The sequence below is a fragment of the Nicotiana tabacum genome, chromosome 20, assembly GCF_000715075.1.
Source record: "Nicotiana tabacum cultivar K326 chromosome 20, ASM71507v2, whole genome shotgun sequence".
Taxonomy (NCBI): domain Eukaryota; kingdom Viridiplantae; phylum Streptophyta; class Magnoliopsida; order Solanales; family Solanaceae; genus Nicotiana; species Nicotiana tabacum.
Window position 1 is genome coordinate 84,948,543 of NC_134099.1, and position 21,874 is coordinate 84,970,416.

At 37.8% G+C, this 21,874-nt stretch overlaps 1 protein-coding gene across 1 annotated transcript; it reads left to right on the forward strand.

Moving 5' to 3' along the window:
* The first annotated feature begins 12,864 nt into the window (after positions 1-12,864).
* Positions 12,865-15,910, forward strand: LOC107813350 (small ribosomal subunit protein eS6-like). Its single transcript, XM_016638608.2, has 6 exons — positions 12,865-13,002; positions 13,083-13,147; positions 14,356-14,413; positions 14,502-14,610; positions 14,715-14,987; positions 15,485-15,910. Exons 1-6 carry the CDS (start codon positions 12,997-12,999, stop codon positions 15,721-15,723), a joined length of 750 nt encoding a protein of 249 aa, XP_016494094.1. The 5' UTR covers positions 12,865-12,996; the 3' UTR covers positions 15,724-15,910.
* The last annotated feature ends 5,964 nt before the right edge of the window (positions 15,911-21,874 follow it).

A 21,874-nucleotide genomic window follows, 5' to 3' on the forward strand; every position in this document is an offset into this window, starting at 1 on the left:
TAGCGGGTTGGGTTAAGTGTCATCACGAGTAGATGAATTTTGGGTCGTGACAGTTAATGTTATCACTCAATACCTAATAGACCAATCAAAATCGGAGGATTAAATTTGAAGCTTGTAGTAGCTCCCTCTCAAACCAAGAAATTAGTACACTTATCTAAGTTTTTCGCTACCAGGAATAGTGTGTCAGTATAAGTCCTTTTCCTTGAATGAGGATCAAGTAGCATGGATCGAATGCCATTTACAACACAATCAACTGACAATATGCTGGAGTTTGCTTGCAATATGAGTCAACCGAATGCGGCACACACTATATTTTTATGGGTCGATCACGCCATATGCGTAGAGATAGAATTTTTAGCACGATTAGATCGTGGACTGAATATATTTAAAATTTTCTTTTCTTTTTCTTTTTCTTTTAATTTCATGTATAAATAAAATATTTTGTACATTGGTGAGTATAGAAACTCCAATCATCATACGATCGTTAAATCAACTTTAATCCAGTTAAATTATTTTTCAATTATCCTTTCTCGTTCAGACTCTTTGCTGACGTTACATACAAAATTCTTTGCTTCTACCTTATTGAAATGTTAGTCCAAGTCTACTTTCTGGTAGAAAGCTATTACAACCCTAAAATTCGATTTATTGTGTTCTTATTTTATTATGAATTACTTGCTACATGAATTAAATGATATAGATGGTATGTTAAAAGTGTGAAATAGATAATTTAGTGTATAGGAGTTAAATGGAGGCTTTAGGAACAAGAATGTTAGTAAGATAATTTAGTGGCAATTGGCAAATCATTACAAGAATGAAACATGAGCTAACTTCAAAATATTCTCCATATAGAGTGGGCGTGACTTGCTTTCAAAGAAAAATTGTATTCTTTGAAGTTTAATTTCCACCAATTCAAACAATTTGTTATGTAGACTTTTCTAAGAAAAATTGAAGTTATTTTAGTCGTAAGAATAGGGTTGATTGACCACTTTTCGGATTGGTTATTGAAAAACAACCATTTTTAAAGCAAAAATAAAATCTGCACAAAAATATCCTTAGCTAAAATCGAAAAAAATTCGGTATAATGTGTCGGAGTTTAAGCTTCTATGTTAAAATCCAGAAAAATATGCTGGAGTTCAAGCTTGAAAATTCCAGTATATACCTATATTGTGGGGTTGGTAAGCCAGTGTATGCATGTTCCTTGTCAAGCACACCTACATGTAGTATATAAGATTTTGAGGTACCTCAAAGATTATCTCATCAAAGGTATGATCTACACTAATCATGGCTATGGAGAGTTGAAATCTATATCAATGTTGATTGGGATGGGTCGGTAGAGGATAGGAGATCAACTTCAAAATGAGAAAAGATCAAAATTTCAGCATGTATATATATGTTAAATTCTTGTGCTGGAGTTTATGATTCTCAAAGTTAAGGTCCAGCACAATGTTAAAACGCAAGCTTTCGTAAGTTAAATTCCAACAAAATATGCTGGAGTGCTGTCGGATGTGAGTAACTCCATTTTTTTCGAACTCCGGAATATTTTCCTGAAATTTTGAATTTATACCATGAAAACTCCAGGATAATATCCCAAAATTCAAACTTATACAGTATAAACTCCAGGACATTAGCCTGGGTTTTGAACCCACACGCAATTTATTTAGGATTTTTCCATGTTGAGGTTTAGGATGAGGTCATCTATGTTAAGGCTTGTAGAATCGTTCTTCCTTTTGGTTGCAGCATTGAGGAATGAATATGAAATCTATGTTATAGTTTGCGTTTGACACTTTAGCTAATGGCTATTCGTGAATTTTACTTATTTTAGTCTGTGATCGTGTTAAACGATCTATGACCAAGGAAAAATGGAAGGAGGCAAAGAACTATGGTAGAGTCTATGATAGCATGATACGACGTGTATGTCCTTAGAGCTGTACAAGTTGTACGTGAGTTTACAGAGGAGTACATAACTTGTTATGTTAGTTATTATAGCTATTACTTGGCTTTACAAGCTAGTCCTTCTATCTTTCTGTTATTAGTTCCTTTATTTTCACTTTAGCCCTCTTCCACTTTCTAGTATTCTAGTATATTATTCGTGTATCCTTCAATTGGGACGATTATGAATGAGAATAAATATATTTTTGTTGTTTAGTTCTTCTTTATTTATGTATTTTCTTTACTTTCGTGCCTTCAATCCTTTGATTGTACCTTGGTGGTATCGGAGTTATCATCCTCTCGTACTGCGGGAAAGCTCATCAACGGCATCTGAGTCGCCTAGACCGTATGGCGATAGATATAGTCAATTTGGCATTCGACTTCTTCAAGGAGCTCAGGAATCTATAGATGTGTTGGACAAGATAAGTCGGTGGCATCGGTATTGATAGCAGTCAGGATCTTTACTCACCTATGATCTAAGTCTCACTCCTCAAAACCCTATGATGGGACCTCGACTACTCATATGCCTGGTCATTCTCCAAAACCCTCAAATTCTGGTAATCCTAAGCATGTCTCTCTTCAAAATTCGAGTATTCCAACTCCACCCGTTACTTATCCAATTTCGACCAGCTACCAATAGTCTATTCCGATCTCCACCAGTAGTTTACAGTCCATCCCAGCTTCCATCAGTCATTACCGCCTATACCAACTTCCACCAGTCACTTCAAGTCCATTCCTAACTTTAACTCACCCCACCAAATGCAATTTAAACTCCAGTATAGTCAAACCTACATTCCCAATTCACAGATTTCCTATCCTTCATTTACAGGCCAGATCCTAGCTCCCTCCTTGTAGCTCAAATGGATCACCAACTTTATGCAATTTGACTTTGAGATTGGGTAGAAGAAGGACAAGGAGAACAAAGTAGTTGATTCTCTATCTAGCTAATCCCAGCTATTGAACTAGCCACCTTGACTTTATCTACTATGAGAACTAATATTTTGGATTCTATCAGGAATAGTTAGAGTTATGATCCTACTATTCAAGTAATTCTTCAGCCGTTGCAAGCATAAAATGGAGAATGTAAAAGGTATAATTTAATTGCGGACTGAGATCATTAAGTCGTGGAACTCATTATCTCAAGGTGGACGCTCAGGAATTAATAACACTTACAGAATGGTTGCTGCTCTTTTTTATTGGAATGGCCTTAAGGCTGATGTCACCGTTGTTGTTAAAACATGTGATACTTGCCAGAAAAGAAAGTACGCTACATTAACTTATCCTAGTCTTCTTCAAACTTTGCAAGTACCATCCACTATATGGAGCAGTATCAACAGGTATTTCATAGAGAGACTCCTTAAGTCTAAAGGAAGATCAGTCATTCGGGTGATCGTTGATCGATTAACCAAATATGCACACTTTATTCCTCTTTCCATCCCTAGACTGCTAGTGAACTAGTCAAGTTATTCATGGAGTACATTTTTAAATTACATGGTATGCCAACTGACATAGTCAATGATAAAGACCCTATTTTCATCAGTAATTTTTGGCAGGAGTTATTCTCAATTTAAGGGGTTACCTTGAGCACATCTACTGCTTACCATCCTCAACCATATGGTAAAACAAAGGTATTGAATAGGTGCTAGGAGACCTACCTTAGATGTTTTTGCTCAGAAGCTCCGACGAAGTGGTTTCAGTATCTTATATTTGCAGAGTGATGGTATAATACATCTTTCTATTTTGCTATTAATTGATTTCCTTATGAGGCTCTTTGTCATGACCCAAGTCCATGGCACGTATCTTTTGTTTTGGACCTAGGTCCGCATGGTTTTGTGTTTTTGGGCTACGCCACCTCGAGTCCCAAAAAGCGCGTATATTATGTGAATTTATGTCATACCTTATATAGCTCTTCATTTTTCCCTCTTATTCTGATATGAAATTTGTCTAAGATGATATGTGCACCCCTTCTTCAGAAGCTTGTCAGCCTAGAAGCTTGATAGTCCTACTTGACCCGCCCTCCATCATGAGCATCACATTCACCCCCCTCCCTGGACTTAGAATCTTCGTTGAGGTTATCCCCACTATCGTACTGAGGAAGATTCAGCCCTAATACCATATTTGTTACAACCCAAGCCTATGGCACATATTGTTCACTTTGGACCTGAGCTCATTGGGATTTGTCCTTTTGTGTTATGCCACCTCGAGCCTCAAAAGTGCACGTACCATGTGAACTTGTGACATGCCTTATATAGCTCTTTACTTCCCTGTTCCATTCCGGTGTGAGATTCGCCTAAGGTGACATTTGCACCCCTTCTTTAGAAGCTTGCCAACCTAGAAGACTTCTAATCCTACTTGATTCGCCCTCATCACTTGTCCTCCGTCGTGGGCATCACAGCTACAAATTAGAGCTCATCATCCTCGCTGAAGTTTGCCCCACCATCGTACTGAGGGAGATTCATCTCTGATACCATATTTTTCATAACCCAAGCCCATGACACGTATTGTCCTCTTTGAGTCTGAGCTTTGCACGGATTTGTTTTTTTGGGCTACGCCACATCGAGCCCCAAAAGCGTGCGTATCATGTGAATTTGTGATATGCCTTATATAGCTCTTCACTTCGCTCTCCCATTCTGATGTGAGATTCGCCTAAGGTGACATATTCACCCCTTCTTCAGAAGCTTGCCAGTCTAGAAGCCGGTCAATCCTACTTGTCCTGCCCTCATCAGCCCGCCTTCCATCATGTGCATCACAATCTTTATGGGGAAACCCCTCCTATCCATCTTCCATATGTCAGGGGGATTCAACTTCAGAGGAAATTTATAGGACTCACTGGCGAGAGAATTAAAATTTCAACTCCTTAAATACCACTTGGTTAGGTCCTAGCAGAGAATGATTTCTCAGGCTAATAAGCATAGGTCAGATATGAAGTTCAACAATTGGTGACTGGGTGTTTTAAAGGCACAACCCTACAGGTAGCTAACATTAACCAAGCATCACTACAGTAAGTTATCTTACAGTTATTATGGTCCTTATTTGATCACTGAAAGGGTTTGCTATGGTGCATACAAATTGGCATTGCCTCTTGAGTTGCAGTTGCACCCTACCTTCCATGTGTCCTTGTTGAAGCCTTGCTTTGAGTTGCCTAGGTCGACCTTTCACACTCTTGTATTCGATATTGGCAATCCTTACTGTCCCCAGCCCCTGAAGGTGTTGCAGAGGAGGATGGTGTATGAGAAGATCCCCGAAGAACATTCAACTTGGGAAGATGCTAGTGTGGTGAAGACTAGGTTCCCTAGATTCCTTCCTTGAGGACAAGGAAGCTAAAAAGAGGGGGTAATGATACGGCATATATTTTCGTGGAGTTGTATAAGATGTACTTGAGGCTTCCAGAGTAGTACAATATCTGTTATGTTAGTTATTATAGTTGTTAGTTGGCTTTGTGATAAATGCCCAAGGCACACCCTAAGAATGAGATACGTAAAGGTCATTTGTAATATAATATATCCAATAAGAGTCATGGTTCGAACCACAAGGAGTTTGAATGGGTGCTAAGGTAAATACTTAAATAAGCAACCTAACATATCTTAGATTAACTAATGAGCTTAAAGTTAATTAATATTTATGCCCATTTTGCATCTTTGATTGATTCGATAGAGATTTGGTCCAACTTGGGTCTAATATGTTGTCTTTCAGTGCAGGTAACACAGAGGGGATCAATGGACTAATAGTGAACTAAGCGGGAGGAAAATAAGTTGAGCAAGAAGAAATTCTCGTGCGCGGCCTCACGAGCGACCCCCAACGCGCACTTGAGCGCGCAAGTGCTATAGAAGTCTGGCAGAGGTGCGCGGTCATACTTCCGGGTGCGCGGCCATGCACGTCCGTCTCCGGGAATTCGACCCAAGCATATATTTTGTAATTTTGGAGGTAGACTTTTGACCTATATGAAGCCTAGCTCATCCCAAGACAAGGTATTACGGATTTTGGAGCAACTTTTGGAGGGAAGGAGGCAAGGAAACAACATAGACTCTGAATACTTCATCCAATTCATTCAATACGCAAGTTTGTTTGATTTTGGGGATTGTAATATTTTTTTGTTCTCTTAATACTCTTGTGATGAACAACTTCTCCACTATGGAGTAATCCTTCTTAGAGTTATTGACGAATATTGTGATTTGACTATTGTTCTCGATTTGCTTTATGTTAGTTGCCTGAATCGTTGAATGAGTTACTAATTGAATTGCAAGGTTAATTATGATTTTACTTTAATTAAAAGAGAAGTGTTGCTGCAATTCTCATTGTGTTATCTTGTTAAGTTGATTTCACGACTCTCATAGGTAATCGAAAGAGCTTATAGAGTTATCAATAGACCAATGTTAGAAGAGTAATCGAGAGGTGTTCTTCATAAGATCATTCATTCAACATATTTTTGCATATTTTCACAGCACATATCATTAGGTTGTTTAGCAAACTCTAATTCATTCGGAAGAAGAATTGAATCCTTAAGATAGCCTAATCATCTATTGAAATTGAGAGAGTCAATAGAAGTTAAGAGTGAACATAACACAGAGTTGCCCATAGTAATAGTTGATCACATATCCTGTCAAAGCCCTTGTTTCTCATCTTGATATTCACTCATTTCTACTTAGTTACTAAATTTTCGTTATTCATTCACAATTGAGAATCTTAGCTTTTACTCTTAGTTAGTTAATAACTCAAAATCAAAGATTTTTTTTTCTGAATAGTGTTAAGCTAAAGATTTCTTTGAGTATCATTTAACCCAATCCATGTGGAGACGATTTAATACTATACTATTTTTGACTAGCGAGACCAGTTTCATACACCGGTTTTGCGCTCATCATTAACTTTCAACACAACTTGGTTTAGTAACACTATTAATTATACTAAGAATTATCTAAGAGACAATTTATCAAACACTTAATATCCTATATTTAAACTAATGTTGTGACTCAAATGAGAAAAACATAGAGTTGTAGTCCTAACCTAGGTGTAACCTAATGGGTGAAATCTAATATGTTTGCTTAGTTGATTGGGGTTCTAATGACTCTCAATCCTAAGGTACTCACTAAATTTCTCTTGATCATTGAGTGACTATGCCCAAAATAGCTTTCTCAAATCTAAAATGGGAGAGAATAAGATCAATTGATTATGAGCCCAAGTGAGATTATCACTATCTCTAGTCCAAATCGCTTAATTAGACTAATTAAATCCTTAATCTTAACTAATCCAATTTCTTGTTAGCCAGGTTTTCCTAAACTTAATTCATCTTTCTCAAGTAAGAACAAAGTCAAAAGGTCGTGAATAAATGTGCAACCAATGATTTAAGATTGAAGCATGAAATTGGATAAAAAACAATCAACCAAATCTTAAACAAGTATTATATTAATAACCCATCAAATTCACACATTAGGCTTGGATTACAACCCTAGAGAAAAATCTAGCTACTAATAGCAAAAGGAACAAAAGCATAATACAAGATTAAGTCAAAGACATAATACTAAAATAAAATAAAGATAAAGTGATATTTTCCAAATTGTAGCTTAAACTTGCTCCAAATAGCTACAACTAACAATTCCAAAGCTGCTACAGTAAAAAAGATGCCTAAAAATTGCTAAAAATAGCTATTTATATCGTCTCAAAATTTATTTCAAAAATGCCCTTTGGTAGGATTGCGGCCGCACAAGTATGATTGTGGTCTGCATTTCCTGTAGTTGATGGCGTGATTTGTTGGTCTTTAGTGATGCAGTCACACTAAAGGTATTGCGGTCGCGCTTGTCTGTTGCAGTCTGCAATTGGATGATTGCGGCCGCAAATTTGAGCATTCAAAACTTGGCAAAATATCATGTCTCAGATTGTCTAAACTTTTAGCAGGCAGATGGATTTGTAGACTAAAGTGCGATCACACTTTTTCATTGCGGTTCGCAATATAGGTTCTGCAGTTGCTGTTTCTCTTAGGTTTCAGGAGCTAGGGTTGCGATAGCAAAGTCAGGATTGTGGTCCACACAAATTATTTTTGGACAACACTGTGCTCTTTTTCCCTTGGCTTGTTCTTTCAAATCTTTTTTCCCTTTTTGCTGCTCCACTAAACCTGTAATTAAATTTTTTTCGTTAGAACTTTGGTATTTAATAGCAACTTTTGGATGCAAAACTATTGGATATTCCATTGATCCTTAAAAAAAACTTTTATGTAAATATATGCTTAGTATCCCCCCACCCCCCCGACTTCTCTCTCTTTGTAACCTAACGGTCATCTTCTGACCGGACATTGTACAACGCCGACGCCGGCAAACACCCAACCCACCAGGTAAGTTTTCGGTCATCTCTCCCCTTCCATCTCCCTCTTCTACCGCTCCTCTCTCTCCTCTGTCTTCCCTCCTTCCCACCCTCAACCCTAATAGTGGCCACCAGGTAACTGCTGCTCTGCCGAAATTTTTTTTTACTACTGCTGGCAGCTTCACTCTCCCTCTCTCTCTCCTTCTTCTCTCATCTACAAACCCTAGATCCCCCTTTTTATTTCTTTTTCTTGCGGCATCTTTAGGGCTGGTCAGCGGCTGACTTCACTGGTGCCTGCTCCGGCGTCGTGAAAGCGGGCAACCAAGGCTGTTAGATAGTGGGTCACCAAGTGCAGTGGTGACAACAGCCCCCCTCCCCGTTTGGTCTTCGTGTTTCTTTTCTAAATTTCAGGTGGAAAGTCGCGGTGTTTGGACAAGCAGCACGAGTCACCTCCGATTGGCATTAGTAAGGGACGGCGTGAATTTGGAAGTGAGCGCGGTACACTGATCCAGGTTCTGTTCTCTGGAGTTGGTACCTCCAGGTCTCTTGTTTCCCTTCATCTTGTGGTAGCGTGTTGTTGTCTTATTAGTTGATACTAGTCTAGGCACTTTCTTTAGTGGACCTGTAGTACTTCCCGTTTCTTTTGCGTTTGATCGTTGCTATAATGGTTGTGGTCCATGATGGTAGAATAAGGCCATGTCCTCGGGTGGGGCGGGAGGCAGGGCAGGAGGTAGGGAAAGGGATATGGGGTGGGGTAGGGGCAAGGGTGCCTATAGGTTGAGAATTGGGTCGTGGAACATAGGGACGTTGACGGGTAAGTCTAACGGGTAAGTCTATCGAGTTGGCAAAGATTCTCTAGAAGAGGAATGTTAATATAACATGTGTTTAGGAGACTAAGTGGGTAGGATCGAAGGCGAGGAATGTAGATGGGTTTAAACTATGGTACTCTGGATGCTCGAAGGGTAAGAACAAAGTGAGTATTCTGGTGGATAGGGATCTTAGGGAGTTGGTGGTTGAGGTTAGGCGGGTGAGTGATAGATTAATGTTTATTAAGTTAATGGTTGGAGGGCTCACTCTAAATGTCTACGCCCCAAGCGGGTTTGGAGGAAGAGGTTAAAAGGTGTTTTTTGGAGGGTTTGGATGAAGTGGTGCGTGGTATTCCGCCCACGGAGAAGTTATTTATAGGAGGGGATTTCAATGGGCATATTGGTGCATCTGCCAGTAGTTATGGCGAGGTGCATGGCGGTTGTGTCTTTGGGGTTAGGAACGGAGGTGGAACTTCTCTATTGGATTTCCCTAAGGCTTTTGAGTTGGTGATTGTGAACTCTATATTCCCGAAGAGAGAGGAGAATTTGGTTACTTTTCAGAGTACGGTGGCTAAGACTCAGATTGATTATTTCCTCCTAAGGAAGTTTGATAGAGGGTTGTGCAAGGATTACAAGGTTATCCCGAGTGAGTCACTCGCGACCCAACATCGGTTTTTAGTGGTGGATGTCAGCATCCCGATAAGGAGGAAGAGGAGGGTGGTTCGGGGTAGTCCGAGGATTAGGTGGGATGCCTTGACGAAGGAGAAAGCTCACGAGCTGGGGAGGAGGCTATTGGCTATGGGGGCCTGGAGAAGTAGTGGGGAAGCTAGCGGTATATGGACGATGACAGCGAACAGTATTAGGAAGGCAGCAGAAGAGGTACTAGGGGTCTCGAAGGGTTACTCGGGCGGGCACAATGGTGACTGGTGGTGGAACGCCAAGGTCCAAGGTAAGGTGGAGGAAAAGAAAGCAGCGTATCAACAGTTAGTGGAGAGTACGGACGAGGAGGAGAGGTAGATGAATAGAGTAAGTTATAAGGAAGCTAAGAAGGTGGCGAAGTTAGCGGTCACGGAAGCGAAGAGTGCAGCATTTGGTCGCATATACAAAGAATTAGGGGGGGAAAGGCGGAGATAAGAAGTTGTTCCGGTTGGCCAATGCGAGGGAGAAGACGACTCGGGATCTAGACCAAGTGAGGTGCATCAAGGACGAGGAAGGCCAAGTGTTAATAGAGGACTTGCAAATTAAGCGGAGGTGGCAGACGTACTTCCAGAAGCTGCTAAATGATGAAGGGGAGAGAGACATTGTGCTAAGGGAATTGGAGCACTCTGAGTGTCACTGAGATTTTAGCTACTGTAGGAGCATTAGAGTCGACGAGGTTGTCAGGGCTATGCGTAAGATGAGCAGGGCCAGAGCGACAAGGCCAGATGAAATTCTAGTAGAATTTTGAAAGTATGTGGGTAGAGCAGGATTGGAGTGGCTAACTGGGCTGTTTAATGTTATTTTCAAGACGAATGAGATGCCAGAGGAATGGAGGTGGAGTACGATGATTCCGCTATACAAGAACAAAGGCGATATCCAGAACTGTAACAACTATAGGGGCATTAAGATATTGAGTCATACTATGAAAGTGTGGGAGAGGGTAGTTGAAGTGAGGGTGAGGATGATAGTGTCTGTATCCGACAACCAATTTGGGTTCATGCCTGGTCGTTCCACTATGGAAATGATCCATCTTATTCGAAGGTTGGTGGAACTATACAGGGATAGGAGGAGGGATTTGCACATGGTGTTTATTGACCTAGAGAAAGTTTATGATAAGGTACCTAGGGAAGTTCTTTGGAGATGTCTGGAGGTGAAAGGTGTTCCGGTGGTTTATATTAGGGTTATTAAGGATATGTATGGTGGAGCTAAGACTCAGGTTAGGACAGTGGGGGCAACTTGGAGCATTTTTCGGTTGTTATGGGGCTACACCAAGGATCTGCGATCAGCCCGTTCTTATTTGCCTTAACGATGGACGCACTGATACACCATATCCAAGGGGAGGTGCCATGGTGTATGTTATTCGCTGATGATATAGTATTGATTGATGAGACGCGAGACGATGTTAACGAGAGGTTGGAGGTTTGGAGACGGACCCTTGATTCTAAAGGTTTCAAGCTGAGCAAGACTAAGACTGAATATGCGGAGTTCAATTTCAGTAGCGTCCCGGGTGAAGCGGACGTGGACATGAGGCTTGACTCACAAGTCATCCCCAAGAAAGGGAGCTTCAAGTACCTGGGGTCGATTATATAGGGGGATGGGGATATTGACGAGGATGTCACACACCGTGTAGGAGTGGGGTGGATGAAATGGAGGCTAGCTTCTGGTATTCTGTGTGACAAGAAGGTGCCTCCGAAACTTAAAGGAAAGTTCTATAGAACGGTGGTTAGGCCGGCCATGTTTTATGGTGCAGAGTGCTGGCCAGTGAAGAATTCTCATATCCAAAAGATGAAAGTTGCAGAGATGAGAATATTGAAATGGATGTGCGGACACACTAAGCTAAATAAGATTAGGAATGACGATATTCGGGTGAAGGTGGGTGTGGTTCCCATGGAAGACAAGATGCGGGAAGCTAGACTTAGATGGTTCGGGCACATGAAGAGGAGAAGCCTGGATGCACCGGTAAGGAGGTGTGAACGACTGGCCTTGACGGGTATGCGGAGAGGTAGAAGGCGACCTAAGAAATATTTGGGAGAGGTGATCAGGCGGGACATGGTGCGGATGCAGATTTCCGAGGATATGGTCTTTGATAGGAAGTTGTGGAGGTCGAGCATTAGTGTTGTAGGTTAGGAAACAGAAGGCTAGTTTGATAGTGTCTTGTTTTAGGCTGCTAGGGGCTCTAGTTGTTTTCTTAATACTTCTTTAGGGTCGAAAGTTAGGCTATAGTATGTTTAGCGACCCTGTATGTACATATTATTCCCTTGCGTATGTAGTATTGTGCCTTTGTTGATGCTTAGTGTTAATACTTTGCTCTATATTTTCTGGTTATTGCGTTGTTGGTGTTATCTGTTAGGATTCCTTTGCTGCTACTAATACATTGTCTCTTTCCTTCTTGTGCCGAGGGTCTACCGGAAACTACATCTTTACTCCTTCGAAGTAGGGGTAAGATCTGCGTACACACTACTCTCCCAGACCCCACATGTGGGATCTCAGTAGGTTGTTGTTGTTGTTGTTGTTGTTGTTGTTGTAGCATCAAGTGATATAAATTCTCACTTATCACTTTGCTAGCTAGTCCTTCTATCTTTTTGTTATTAGTTCATTTATTTTCATTTTTGTCCTCTTCGACTTTTCAGTATATTATTTGTGTACCCTTCAATTGGGAAGATCATGAATGAGAGTATATATCTTTTTTGCAGTTTAGTTCTTCTTATTTCCATATTTTTCTTTACTTTCGTTCCTTCAATCCTTTGATTGTGCATCCATGCAGAGACCTAGTTCGCGTTGCACAATCCTAGATCTTAGCTCAATTCCTTCAGCCCTCGACTAACGCTACGACGTGCTATAAGTTGCAATCGCATATCCTCATAATCTTGCTTTCAATTATTCAAATGCTTATAACTTATTGCGGATTTTTCCTTTCTAACTTGGGCAGAATAAAAGACCTAAGTACACAAGACCTTTTAGAAAACAAATTTAAAATACGAGTGAAAATTTTCACTTTCTATATTCTTGAAACAGATTGTCCTCATTATATTCGGCCTTCTTGAAAGTATATATGAATAAGGCTTATGCTTACAGAAAAGCCCAATCCCTTTTAAGTTCTGTACAAATTACAATGGACCCAAGGCCCATTAGTAGCTGACCTAGTAAAAGCCTGGATATAAAATATATCTTCTCCTAAACCCTAACCAAGAGAGAAAGAGAGAGAGGAGCTCAGCGTAAAATTTGAGAGTTTCATTGTCAGCTTGGCGGCTTCCACTGAGTTCGACCGAAAATGAAGGTAGCTGAACAAGCCTATAATTTATGTATTACATTATTCATTTCGTTCAACATGAATTGATTTGTTCTTTTGTTTTGCAGTTCAACATTGCAAATCCGACTACTGGATGCCAGAAGAAGCTCGAGATCGACGATGACCAGAAACTGTAAGTTATATTTATACGTTTAGAAATTCTACAGAACTTGTTACTTTTTATTTTGTATTTGCATTATATGTCACGAGATTAGTTTAAATGGAGTAGTGTGGTCGGTGAGAATTCATATAACCGACCCTAAATTGTCTGAGACTGAGGCGTAGTAGTCTTTGCTGTTGTCAGATTTTCTTTGCTTGCTCACTTTAACATACTTTGGTTTTATACATGTGAATAATTAAACTCAAATTGTTTTCGGCTATTAATGAAAAGTCTACAATTATCAAACTGTGCGGTAAGGTGAATAATTTGGGGCTCTGGAGTTAAGAGTTTATTTGTTTAGGTTACCGCCTATGAAAAAAATTACATGCGGAATGCAGTTTTGATCTCTTACCTCATAGTGGTTATTTGGTTGAATGTCTTCTACATTTCTACTTATTTGCTTGCTATCTCTCAGTTGTTTCTAATAAAATTTATGGTATTGATTCCTAAGAACTATGAGAGGTGAAAATGAGATTTCATATTTATAGGATTTGTTCCTTTTAATGTATTTTCTATCTGAGATGATTAAAATTGGGAAATTAATTATTTTTACGACAATTGTTATAATCACATATGATAATCGAACTAATAAAATTGGATAAATTAATTTAAGGGCACTAGAGTAATTTTTGGTAACAAATATATGTCCAATTTAAAGCTGAACATGTCCAGGTATCTCGAGTTGATACGCATAACCAAATATTCAATAGGAATTTAAACAATGAAGTAATTATTATTCATTTTGTTTTAATCCAGTTACTTGTCCGTGGAACAAACAATCCCTTACTGCTATCTTCTATCTTTGCATCTGTTTGGAATTACGACCATTGCTAGAAACTAATGCTTTATGTTTGAAAGCTGGTGTTTGGTTAATTGTTTCATAAGTTTCCCTTCATAGGCCCGTCATTAGATATCTAGTAATTCCACGAAGGTCTTTATATGTGCATACAATGTTGTAGTGGGAAAATTTTCGACGCTTATCTTTTTATTGATGAAAGTAAGATAACATTTAATGTGGTAAATACTTTACTTGATTATATGATGCTTTTGAATGTTGCATGGTGATGTATATATGCTGGTTGATTTACGTGGAGGTCCTAATATTTCATTATTGTTAAGTGACATGTAAGAGTGCATGTGTAAGTACTGTTGATTAATGATGCTTGATTCTTGCTATGCAGCCGGGCTTTCTTTGACAAAAGGATCTCCCAGGAGGTTGCTGGAGATGCTTTGGGAGACGTAGGTTTCTGTTTACTTGTGGTTTCATGTTGTAACCGTTCCATCTAGTCAACTTTCTTTTAACAATGTTATGTGTAACAATTGACAGGAGTTCAAGGGATATGTTTTTAAGATTATGGGAGGATGTGACAAGCAAGGTTTCCCAATGAAGCAGGGAGTGTTGACTCCAGGCCGAGTTCGTCTGCTGCTGTACAGAGGTATGTGTAAAGCTGCAAGAAGGTGCTTAATGGCGCATGTGTATTGTATATATTTGTTGTGTGTAGCTGATGTTGTAAGTGTCAAATTATGTTCAATTAAACAGGTACTCCTTGTTTCCGGGGCTATGGTAGGCGAAATGGGGAGCGCAGAAGGAAGTCTGTCCGTGGATGCATTGTTAGTCCTGATCTTTCTGTTCTGAATTTAGTTATTGTGAAAAAGGGTGAGAATGATCTGCCTGGACTGACAGACACTGAGAAACCAAGGATGAGAGGACCCAAAAGGGCTTCCAAGATTAGGAAGCTCTTCAACCTTTCCAAGGAAGATGATGTCAGGAAGTATGTCAATACCTACCGTCGGAATTTCACGACCAAAACTGGTTAGTTTTCTACTGATAAATATACTTGAATTTTTCTTATGCTGATCAGAGTTGGTCAATGTTGGAAGTTAATATGCTCTTCAACCTTTGCTTTGAATGTTATGGCAAATTGGTTAAAAGAAAATAGCTAACCACCCATATTATCCACTAAAAAACGAGTTGGATAATGAACTTTTTAAAAACGGGTCAAATATGGATAAGAATCGTATTATCCATTTAGAAAATGGATAACCAATGGGTAACCAATGGATAATCAATGAGTCTAACTTTTACATTTGTAAAGCCTCAAATTGGTAGTTCCTCGAGTTAGGGAGACTAAGAACTCTTCCAAAAGTTCATATGCAAGAAGTCATGGATATTATCCACCGGTTAACCCGTTTTTTTATCCGTGTTAAATATGGGTCGGGTCGGATAATTTATCCGGTCCCAAACCATATCCGACCCGACCTGCCTGTTTGCCGCTCCTAAATGTTAATTATGGTGCTTTATGGTGACAGGGAAAAAGGCTAGCAAGGCTCCTAAGATCCAGAGGCTGGTAACACCATTGACTCTCCAGAGGAAGAGAGCAAGAATTGCAGACAAGAAGAAGAGAATTGCCAAGGCTAAGTCAGAAGCAGCTGAGTACCAGAAGCTTTTAGCTACTAGGTTGAAGGAGCAAAGAGAAAGGCGCAGTGAGAGTCTGGCTAAGAAGAGGTCTAGACTGTCTGCAGCTTCTAAGCCATCTATTACTGCTTAAGATCATTGGGAAGCAATCTGTGATATCTGGGTCTGGTCTTCTCTGGTTATTGCTGGATGTGGCTTTTGGTAGCTTTTAATGTTCAGAGATGATGAGTTAAGTTAGTGTATCGTTTACTATTTGATCTTTTAGATCAAAGATTTTGGTTATTTAGTACTGCTTAATGAAATCCTCCCAACTTTTATTATTTTGTTCTTGCTCTGGATAATAATTTGGGTTTTAACATGTTTCCATGATAACTTTTATTTCACAAAACATTTTTATCTGCATTACCTCTTTGAACTTTAATTCCTCAAGTAATTGCTTCCCTAACTTTTACAATATGGCAACCAAATTTTTAATCTGTGTCTGTCTTTTGCAGAGATTAGGTTTCCACAAATCAAAGAAACCAAAACATATTAATTAAATGACAGAGTGGAGATCCAGCCCATTTTGCATTTGCATACCCGATATTAGTATGTTGATCTTTGTATAAATGTCTATACAAGAGGCTAATTATACAATAAGGTATGTGGACTTGCAGATGAATTACTTTAGCAGCCTTTGGTTTGAGCTCGCCTTGCACACCAGCATTATCACATAAAGTATCATAAATTGAGCAAGTAAAAAATTTAAAAGAAGTTTTACCAAACATGATTTTCTTAAACATTCATTTTTTTCTTCATATTGGACTCAATGTACTTTATAGCTTATGCATTGTGTAAGGATTTTGAAAGCTCTAGGTATAATAAGCAATTGAACTCGGTTTCGAGGAGGAAGCCCTGAAGTTTTTACAGTAAATGGCAAAGAATGATTTACAATAAATTTGCCTTGCATCAAGAAATAGAGCCTTTGTACGTAGGGGTGTACATAAGTCGGGTTGGTTCGGATTTTGCAATTACCAAACCAAACCAATTATATCGGGTTTTTAAATCTATAGATCAAACCAAACCAACAAAAGTCGGGTTTTTCAATATCAGGTTTTCTCGGGTTTTTCAGGTTTTTCGTTCCGATAAACTTGTGCTCCAAACTATATATAGCTGCCATCATAAAATTCTAATAAATTCCTGCAGCTATCTTGGAGTACAAAAAAGAACAGGAGGACCATGCAAATATAAAAGTCTAAAATTATACACCAAATATCTTGGAGTACAAAAAAGAACAGGAGGACCATGCAAATATAAAAGTCTAAAATTATACACCAAAGAAGGATCATGACAATAACACCTTGTGGGGTCAGGATCAATCTTATACGGGGCATTTTCTTGAATGAGCATGTTGTAACATGTTGCTTAAGTACAACAAGTCTACTTGAATGACAACTATGGTGGCTATTGTGTTAACCAAATAATGAATGACAATAGGTGTTAAGGAAAAATTACTCCTTACACAATGCAGATGTCTTTTTCCAGTAAATATTAGAAAAATACTATATATCAGGTATTGGATCTTGATATGTCAACACACTGTGTTCTAATAAAACATTAACAAGCCAATGAACTATTCCTGAAGGCTACAACTCCATACATTTCCATATCAGTTCTACTAAGTCAAGAGAAAAATTGAATTAGATTTAAACAATATCTGGCCATTAGGAAGTAGGCAGAATGAGAAAATTATCACCAAAAATATAAACTGCATATCATATTGCACTCTACATAAGAATTATCACCAACTTTTTAAGAGTAGACATTACACCCAAAAGTCCTAAAAGATAAACAAAAAGAGAATATATTAAACTCTAAGAAGTTGGGCATCTTAGTAGATATTACAACCAGAGGAGCATGTTTCCAAAATACTTGTAAAGGCATAATGACCTCACTTCCAAAAATAGTCATGAAGCAAATTGTAGTTAATCATTCTTCTAATCAATCCTCAAAGGTGAGTCTACATATTCTGGAAAAGAAGAAGAAGAAACAATTAACATATTTAAATATTAATTAATGTAAAAAATAACTATACTCATTAACAATTAAATATAAATTATTACCTTCTTCAATTTGCTCAATTTTCTGGACTTCCTCTAACATGTCTTCAAACTTATATTCCTTGGAAGGTGATCATATCCATTGTTGAGTACAAATAAGTGCTTCCACTGTTTTTGGTGATAAAGAACTCCTATAAGAATCTAAAATTCGACCACCTGTACTAAAAGCAGACTCCGATGCAATAGTAGAAATATGAATAGAAAGAACATCCATTGCAATCTTTGAAACAATTGGATATTTACTAGATGAAACTTTCCACCATGCCAAGATATTAAAATCCTTGATTTTCACCACATCATCCATCAAATATATCTCAAGATCAGATTTTTTTTAATATTTCCCTCATCTTCCAAAAGTTTCTCCCACTTTGATTGCAACAAATCACCAACTTCACTCATACTAGTATCGCCTCCAATATTGTCACTAGAAGCCTCAAAAAAGAATCATTGTAGTTATCATACAAGCGAGTTAAAATGCTTACCACATCTTCGGACTTCAATCTTCCCAACAAAGAACCAAATGCATCAGTAAGAATGAAGTTCACATACTTCATCTTGTATCTAGGATCCAACACAACAGCAACAAGCAATAACATATTCATATCCTCAAACTTACCCCAATATTTCTCAAGCTTACTTTTCATTCTTCCTGCCATATCATTCAAAGTACGATCATCGCTTTTGGTATGCTTTATAATAGCATTTCGAAGATTGAAAAATTCATGGAAGAAAGAGTTTGAAGTAGCATATAAACTGCCTAAAAATTTTAAAGTTGTCTGATAGAAAATGTTAAGAAACTTGATAAAAGCTTTCACATTCTTCCAGTCGTCTGCAGATGGATTTCCTCTTAAAGCGCTTATTTCTCGACAATACTTTTGATACTTATGGTCATCCACATACATTTTTGTCAAGGCTTTTTCAAATTTTAGAGCTGTATCTAACATTATATATATGGAATTCCATCTTGTTTCAACATCAAGACTTACAAGTCCATGAGTATCTATCTTAGCTTTCTCAACAAATGACTTGAAAGAAGCAAACCTTGAAGGAGAAGACCTAACATATTTTACCGCATTTCTTACACGAGTAATAGGCTCAATTTGTTCATCTAACCCATCTTTTACAATCAAGTTTAAAATATAAGCATTGCATCTAACATGCAAAAACTTATTTCCAAGTATTGCCCCTTTCCAATCATCAATACGCAACTTCAAATGCTTAATGGCAACATCATTAGCACTTGCATTATCCAAAGTCAATGTAAACAAGTTCTCAATGCCCTAACCAAATAAACATGCTTCAATTCCCTTTGCAATAGTCTCACCTTTGTGATCCGGTGTTGGAAAAAAGTTCAAAATTTTCTTTTGTAGATTCCATTGATCATCTATCCAATGTGCAGTAACAACCATATAAGTTAAGTTTTGTAGTGATGTCCATGTATCACTAGTGAGACATACGCGTTGGTTCTTAATAAGATTTTTAATTTTTTCCTTCTCTTCATGATAAATCCTCAAACAATGTCTAGCAACAGTTACACGAGAAGGTAATTCGAAATTAGGTAAGGCTTTAGCCATTAATTTCTTAAATCCTTCTCCTTCAACAACTCTAAAAGGTTGCTCATCAAGAATTACAAATTCGGTAATCGCCCTTCTAATGTCATCCACATTATACACTACCCTTTCAGTAGCACCCGAACCACCTTCTAGCCACCCTTCCTTGATAGGTTTTAATGTTGATTGTCTCTTATCAATGGCTCTAAAGGGAGATTTGTGACATGTAGAAGTTAAATGCGACCATAATGCAGTAGTCCCATTCTTGCTACCTGCAACAAATGTTTTAGGACAATAATTGAATTTTGCCCTACATTTACCTTCTTTAGCAGTAAATTTGGAGAAGTGATTCCAAATCTCGGACGTCTCTCTGTCACTATTCCCAGATTTAGATTTTTCTGATGGAGTCGTTCTTTTTTGCTTCTTAGGAGGAGTGCGTCGATGAGGAGTGTCTGCACTTTGTTTTTGAGCTGTCACTGGCGAAGGATTATTGACAACCACCTCAGCATCTGCTCCAGAAGTTGTAGTTTCCATTCTTAGAAAGAGTTCCTGTAAATAGAACATATCCAGTTACTATTTAACTCATGGAATTTACCTTCGCATTGTGACAGCAAATGACAGATCACTGGACTATATTTATAGAGGTCATTTTATGTTGAAGTGAAGCCAAAGAAGGTTCAATATATTTATAGAGGTCATGGACTAAGCAATATAAACAGAAGGCTAGATTGTTCAGAATTAGCTGGATTGCGAAACTTCTAGGGCAATAACAGGATTACTGTCTAATTTTTCTATATTTTTTAATATGGTAATATGGGGGGGGGGTTGTTATATTGAAAGCATAAAGCAGGGAGGGTCCAGAATATGAGTTTTTAGATTCACCCCAATCATAAATTTGGGGCTAAAGTAAAATTAAGGCTGTTATAAAAGAATCCAACTAGGATGAATTAAAGGTATTGGAACAACATTCTTGAGAAGCTAAGCATCTTTTTTCACTTGTTTCCCTTATATCTGTATCATTACTTCTACTTTGATCTTCTGATAAAGGACCAATGTAACCACTTGGACTTGAAGCTAGCTTGTCACATCTTAGTTAATTGGGAAAAAGCAAGGTATATGTATGCAACTAAAAGAAAACATGTAAAATGAGAGCAAAAGAGCTTTACCGATGAGAACTTTACGAGCGTAGGTTTTTTGCCTTTGGAGAAGAGGCAAGATGATTTCAATTGTTTATGTATTTCAGAACACCTTTTGGACAATCTATCTGCTTTTAAGATTAGGTTTTGGTTTGGGCTCAATTATTCTTTTATGGGCCAAACAAAAACAAATATTTACATGGGCTATAATACCAATTTAAAATATTATGCTATATAAAGAAATTATAATAAAAATTAAGAAATAATTATAACTTACATTCTAATAAATATTTTTATCTATCTAATATATAAAATATGTATACATGTAATGTCGGGTTGGTTTGGTTTCGATTTGACTTTTTTTAGTTAATACCAAACCAACCCTATTGTGGTCGGGTTTTATTTTCCAATACCAAACCGAGTCAAACCAAACAACTAGTCGGGTTTTTTTTCCAGGTTGACTCGGATTTTCGGGTTGGTACGGGTTATCGGTTTGGTTTGTACACCCCTATTTGTACGAAGGACTTCCGTCTAAATAACAATTCATTATTAGCATGACACGGTTCTACTAGCTTTCATTTATTTAGTGCAAAACATTCATTAATCAAGTTGCGCCTTGTTGACAAGACCAAAGCTTATAAGTTGCATCTAGCTCCACAAATGCATTTCAGCTTCTTGCCCTTTTGGCAACCCTTGAGCCGTAGTCAATGCCACGAGTAAATTTAATCACGTCTCTTCTAGACCACTGCTTATTTTTCTTTATAAATATTTTATTAAGTCATTACTCCCATTAATATTTATAGGATTGGTTAATTCTTCAGGCTTTCATTATTTTTCAGTTTTTTTGCGAACATTATCTATATTTGGGCTATTAACTCCAAATTATAAATACGTAAGGAGAAAGGTGTTGCACGACATTGTTTCCCATGGATGTTGTAACAATGTGTAATTTATCCTAATTAATGGATAACAACATGACTTATTCAAAATTAAAAAGTCATGTCCAACCAGAAGATCCACTTTCTTGATATCATTTATTATTAGTACAGTAGAAGTGTTGTTTAGGGGATTTATTGCGATGGAAATGTAGGTATAAAGTCATATGCTTTGTTAATAGAAGTGCATCATTCTTAATAGGAGTATTCTAAAGTTGGCTCAAAGTAAGTTAATTAATTAAAAAGTTAAATTCATATATACGACATTGTGGAAGCAACTGTAGTTGCCAAAGTCGTTTACAATAGAAATATTCAAATGAGGAATTTTTCATTTATATATTTTAGATATCCAATTTTTTTACTGAGTGAAAATAAATATGAATTATGTTGAGACGTTCAATAAGGCAAAAAAAGAAAATACATATTTTTATAGATTGATAAGACCGCCAAGGGGCCCAAAGGAATTGTATACGACAATTGCTACTCCAAAAAGCTTAATATTATCTCTGTTATAAAATAAAGACTGTAAAGTAAAGACAAGTATAGAGAGAAACTGATATATTA

Bases quoted from the DNA above. Each gene is read 5' to 3' on its own strand.
- LOC107813350 (XM_016638608.2), top strand. The intron at 14,611-14,714 runs GTATGTGTAAAG...TCAATTAAACAG, and splicing joins TCGTCTGCTGCTGTACAGAG to GTACTCCTTGTTTCCGGGGC. The intron at 14,988-15,484 runs GTTAGTTTTCTA...TTATGGTGACAG, and splicing joins GAATTTCACGACCAAAACTG to GGAAAAAGGCTAGCAAGGCT.